Here is a 6,000-nt window from a genome sequence, read left to right as displayed (position 1 = left end):
CACGACCCTCTACACATGCACAAGTGGGGAGGGTCTGCATGTTAATGAACTCTCGGGGGTGTAATGAGTATGTATCCAAATTCCGGGAAAACTATTGATTATGTATCATTTCAGACTATATCTGTAGCACGCTTTTTCCCAACGGTGTGCAAGTTAGGCAGATCTATCCCCCTTGCACCTGGCGTACACGTACTGCTGAATAAACCATGCCTGCTTTGTAATCTTACTTGGGTTACAGAGTTTGATTCCACATGTCAACCTCCCTGCTCCTGCTGGCTGCACTTTTTCTGATACAAGCCAAGATGCCAATGGTCTTTTTGGCTATCCAGCTTGTCCAGCTTGCTCTGTAGGGCCTTCTTACCCCTAAGCATACAGATAATTCCTCCAGCTTGGTGTCATCTGCAAACTTAATGAGAGTGCACTCAATGCCTGCATCCGGGTCGTCAGTGATGATACTAAACAGAATAGGCCCCAGTACTGATTCCTGGGGAACACCTCTCCTGACTGGTCACCAGCTGGATTTCATTCCATTCACCTCCACTCTCTAGTCCCAACTCTCCAGCCAGTTTTTTACCCAGCAAATGGTACAACTGTCTAAATAATGAGCTGTTAGCTTCTTCAAGAGAAAACTGGAAGACAGTGTCAAGGGATTTACTGAAATCTAAGTAGAATACAACAAAAGCCTTTTCCTCATCCACTAGGTGGGTCATCTGATCATAAAAGGAGATCAGGTTACTCAAGAAGAACCCATGTTGTCTGGGCCTCATTCCCTGGTTGTACCACACATGCTATTTGATCACACTCAAGATGATCTGCTCCATCCCCTTCCCCAGTGCTGAGGTCAGGCTGACAGGCCTGTGGTTCCCTGGATCCTCAGATAAATATAACACTAGCTATAATGATTAATCCTAAATGTGTCCATGATTATAAGCCACTGTTAGAACCTATATGCTGAATCTAGGATTATTCTTGACGAGGAAAGCAGTCCTGCTCAGACAGTTAAACTCCTGTCTGTAATTTTATTTTTCACTCCCCAAAGATTAGGACACTGAAAATTGGTTGGTTTGTCTCACTGATGGATGACTAAGGCATTTGATTAACTTTGATTAACTTTTCTTTCAGGTGCCTAGAGACAAACAGTTCCCACCTTTCTGTTAATATTAACCTCAAAGCTCACTTTTAGTTGCTTGTCTCCCTTTGGCATCAGTTTGGGTAGTTAGGGGTGTCTTTGCCACAGCTAAGCAGATACTATACGCCTATTTTCTTGGCTTCATTACACTCTTAAGAAACAGCTACCTTGTGTCTTGAGAAGGTGTCTCGTGAGATGAGACAAGAAGTGGTCACTTCAGAGAATGCTGTAAGTGTGTGTGTGGGGGGGGGGGGGAAAGAAAAAAATAAAGGATCTACTATTTAAAACATTTTATTTGGGTATTAACACTGTGGATGGGAAAAAATCAGAAGCCTGGAGGAGAAGTGGAAATGGTTGGAGGAGCTTTAGAGCTTACTTAAAGGACAAAGTTTCAGTCTACTCACCACTGGTGGCAGAAAGTTTTAAGCACATTCTTCTGGGTACCGTGGGAAGTTAAAAATAAGTGAAATGTCTGATTTTAATTGCACTGGTGGGTTAGGTGTCCCATCGGTAAGCATACTTACTTTTAATTGCCTCACATTTTCTTTATCTGGTCAAGATGTTCTTCACAAGGAGTTGTGAAATAATGAGATAGATAAGGAATGACTCTGTTTAAAAGAAGCTTCCTTTTGAGAAGGCAAAAATGATAGTAAAATCAGCAGTGTCTCTTATGCATGTAAAGATTAGTCAGTTAAAAGATAGTAGACAGCAAGTGTTAACATTGCTTTGTTTTATACCATGTCTACTATGTTATATGGTGGTAAGATAATGAAGAGAGGCCTAATTAAACAGTAAAGACCTACTTCCATGTCCCTAATGTTCATAAAGGAGTAATAGTCTGATGTACTAATAGATGGTGCTTAATATTTGGCATGGTCGTTAACTTAGTACAAAACAGTAATTATTCAGAAATTCTGTTATAAAATAATCACCAATATTTATCTCCATACAAGAGAATATATGTGGGATAACAGTAAAATATAGGTAAATTCTAATGTAGAAATACCAAAGCTAAGAAGTTGGGATTAGGTTGGGTTTGGGAAAACAGCTGCTGCTGCAATGTGCTTGTGTTCTACAAAAGTAGCTGCCAGGTTGGTTGTCCAGGACGTAGTAATCCCTACATGGTAAAGAGAGAAGCTCTTTAGCTATCTTTGTCTACCTAGGACCCATAAAATGTGAATTTTGCTTGTGCCTTGAAGTTGACTGTTTACATAAGAATGTGAAAAAATAAACAAAAAAGTTCTTTTTGTCTTGCCCAAAATCAAGGCTGTTCTACTAAGTTAAATATTCTCATTCAAATAAATTAATCTGTATCCTAACTTGAAATTGTTTACCTTCTATTCATATTCTATATGAAATATTATTTTTGTTATAAACAACTACTTGTTGCCATACGTACTTCAGAAGAAGAAACAGGCTGGGAAATGATTTATGGATCAGCAAATTCAGGTCGTCATGGTCACTGGAAGCAGTATGATAGAAAATCCACAGAACACATTAAATAATACCTCCGCTTTCTGTAAATCTTGGAGCCTACGATCAGAGTAAGTCAGCGAGATCAGGATCATCAGTGATCCTTCAGCAATGGCAAAAGATTTATATCAAACTAATAGATGGAACTTCGAAATAGGCTAGATCTTGTGCTGTAAAAGAAATAGTAGAAAAACAAATGCCTGGCTCATTCAGATAGAAAATCAATGGCAAACCTGAAAGAAGTTTTAACCCTGAATCAAGGCTTTGCCCCAAGCTGTGACCCATTTCAAAGAAACTGGTTTTATTCTGTTGCTTCAGAGCAAGGCAAAATGTCTTTTTCATTCCTGATTATATGTTGTGCACTGAGACAAAAATAAATCAATCATGTAAATGCGGTAAAACAAATGCAATCAGTAGACAATAACAAGTCTTTTTCAATTAGCTTTCGAAATGCCAGTAATTTAGAATTCCAGAATTTCACAGACTGTGATTAAGGAATTTCTCTCCCTGTTTTTCAATATTAAACTAACTGGAGTGGCCTCCTCAATTGCCTTCTGCAACATCCATCCTAAAATTCAGTGTTCACTACTGTGATTCTTTAAGACCTTTCTAGTAGTTCAAAAGCTGTCTGATATCTATCACTATTCCTATAGTGGTCAGAGCCGCTTCAGACTTATAGCCCCAATAGCATGTGCTCCAAATCAACATGTTCAGATAGCTCAAGATCTCATCCAATCTTTGATGATAGTGTCATATGGAAGATGACAATGAGTCTAATGCCTGCCATGATCTCAACTCTATTTCAGAATATTTGGCATGTCTGAGGTACGTCCAGCATCTGCGGACAACGTCGTATCTTCCTAGATATTCTTTTCCTGTTTTTGAAAGATGCACTGCTTCCTTGCTTCCTGGCTTTTCAAGAGATCAAGGTTCTTCTGTTTCACAGTTTCTCTTTGTGATTTATCATTTGCCCATTTTTTTGCCTCAGTTGTAAGCTTTGGATTTTTTTCTTATTTTTTGGAGGGAGTGGGAGGAGTGTGGGAAAAACAATCTGTGCAGGACCTCATAGAAATATTTTTCATAAGACCTGAAGACAATTCTACTTTTAAAGGAATGTAAATTTAAACATAGCAGTTTTGTTTAAACCTCTTCCTCTGTTGTAAGCCTTTCCAGGGAAACTAGAAAAAAAATTATCTGGAGGTTTCCAGTTTTATTATTCTACATGTTTTACATGTTTTGGAAGTGCTCTCGATGAAGTTAATTTCCCCATATTCCTATGTAGTCAATTAAGTTTTCTGTAAATGCTTCAGCACTTGCCTAACTTCACTCGTGGGATGCAACCGCATGGCAGTAAAGGGAACAATTCACATAAACAAAATTCAGCACAGGACTTTAGCAGGTTGTTTTGCATGGCACATGCAGCAATGGAGTGAGGAGTATTTAAAATAAAGAAATGTAATGCAATGACGCATCACAAAACTGGTCAGATCTAAGATGGAATTAAAAAAGAAAATAAAGTCAAAACCTAAAGAGCCAGTTATTATAAAGGTATCTTTTTTTCCCTGCTCTCTCTCTTTTTTTTTTTTAATTGATTCATTGATTTCTCAGATTCCAAGATCTATTCCTAGACAAGTAAATAAAGCAGGGAAGGGGCTGTTCCCTAGCCCTGAAACCAACTGCGTGGCACAGCTTTTGTCTTGCATCTACTGAAAGAGATTGCTTCATCAGAAATATCTTCTGGAAATGCCACCTGGTCAATCTACACTCCCTCAACCACGTCTAGACTTTCCTTGGGAAGCTCTTAGTTGGCAGAAAGCAAAACCATCAAATGTACTCTGCTATTACATGCTCAGAGCATCATGCCCTGTTTAGTGCTTTAATATGGATATTGTTTCTGATTTTCTATCTTTAGCAGAGATATCTCCTCCCATTTCCTTATAATAATTAACAATAAGCTTTTAAATTCTTAGCTTGCTAATTGAAAATGGGAAGGATTTGTTCCTAAGGAAACATTCTTGTATCTATGGCAAGGCATCTCTGCCAGAGGGTAAAGAAGTGATTACAAATATATACTTGTTTCTTAGCAACCATTAAGAGCTCCCTTTTCTAATTAATGTCGTACCATTCCTTGAAAGTCTTGTTAGTTCACAGTACTGAAAGATCAATTAATCTCTGTTAAAAAATTGTGATACGGGTAATTTTCATTGAATTCTAGCCAAGCCTGCAATTAATGTTAAGACAAGCAAGAAACCACTTTTTTTTTTGTTGTTTTATTATTAACTCTTATAAAAAGTTTTAAAATACTAAAATACGGAGTATGTGTAAACATTAAGAATGATTTTTTCTTCATTCACTGCCGGTTTAGTTCCTGCTTTACATTCTGAAATTCTAGCAGCCTAAATGGGAAACAGTTTCCCCACGAAAAATTTAATGAAGAAGTCGCAAAAATCAACAGCAAAAACAGAAGCGAGAGGGAAAAATGGGTTCTCCAAATCTTATACCTTACCATGACTTTACATTGTAATAGCTAAATTGATCTTAGGATCACCAAGGTTGGAAAAGACCTCCAAGAACATCCAGTCCACACTGTCTACTTATCACCATTATTTCTCAATTTCCCTTAGTACAATATCTGAATGTTTCTTGGATACCTCCAAGGACGATGACTCAATCACCTCCCTGGGCAGCCCATTCCAGCACCTTACCAATAGAAATTTTCCTCTCAAATGAGGACGTATCAGATATTAATTTGGTAAGAACAGATACTACACTTGATCTTAGTCAAGAGAGCAAGAGACAAAATAGAGTGTCTCAGACAAAACAAAAGCTATGGAAATAGGCAGTCAGTGAAAGCTGCGTATGTGAACAGCAGTTTCAGTAAAGAAACGAGGAATGTGGTAGGACAGTGAGAAATGGTTTCAAAATAAAGAGGGGAGATTTAAAGTTTTTTAAAGTAGTGAGGAGCTTAAACAGGTTGCCCAGAGGAATGGTGGAGACATCCCTGGAGACTTCCAACGTCAAAGGGCTCTGAGTACCTGATGGAGCTGTAGGTGTTCCTGTTCATTGCAGGGGGGCTAGATTAGATGGCCTTTAAAGGTCTCTTTCAACTCAAAATATTCTGTGATTTTATGAATGTGATTTTTCAGAAAAAATCTTTAGGATTGCACATAAAGAGCTACCTCTATAGATATGACTGCATAACAGAGGTTTTATTAGTGTCACGACAGATTTATAACTCAGAATTTCTATCATTTGCTATAACATACCTTCTCCAAGGTAACAGCAGATGGTGCTGGTAGATAGAGCCAAGCTGTGTTCCCTTGTTACTATGTAGAAGTCCAGTTTGGAGTAGAAGAGTGTGCACTGGATTGATGTCGACTATACCAAAGGAGTGTTTT

General features: G+C 38.2%; 1 protein-coding gene and 1 pseudogene across 1 annotated transcript in view; one reads left to right on the top strand and one right to left on the bottom strand.

Moving 5' to 3' along the window:
- Positions 1-5,248: 5,248 nt before the first annotated feature.
- LOC116216218 lies at positions 5,249-5,403 on the bottom strand (annotated as a pseudogene).
- Positions 5,265-6,000, top strand: part of LOC100551294 (transmembrane protein 135) — a 104,164-nt gene continuing 103,428 nt past the window's right edge. The window contains exon 1 of the mRNA XM_031552288.1: positions 5,265-5,354. Coding sequence (XP_031408148.1) covers positions 5,265-5,354 — 90 coding nt within the window. The remainder of the gene's footprint in view (positions 5,355-6,000) is intronic.

The sequence above is a fragment of the Meleagris gallopavo genome, chromosome 1 (genome assembly GCF_000146605.3).
Source record: "Meleagris gallopavo isolate NT-WF06-2002-E0010 breed Aviagen turkey brand Nicholas breeding stock chromosome 1, Turkey_5.1, whole genome shotgun sequence".
NCBI lineage: Eukaryota > Metazoa > Chordata > Aves > Galliformes > Phasianidae > Meleagris > Meleagris gallopavo.
The sequence above is the reverse complement of the archived record's forward strand: the minus strand, read 5'-3'. Positions and strand labels throughout refer to the sequence as shown.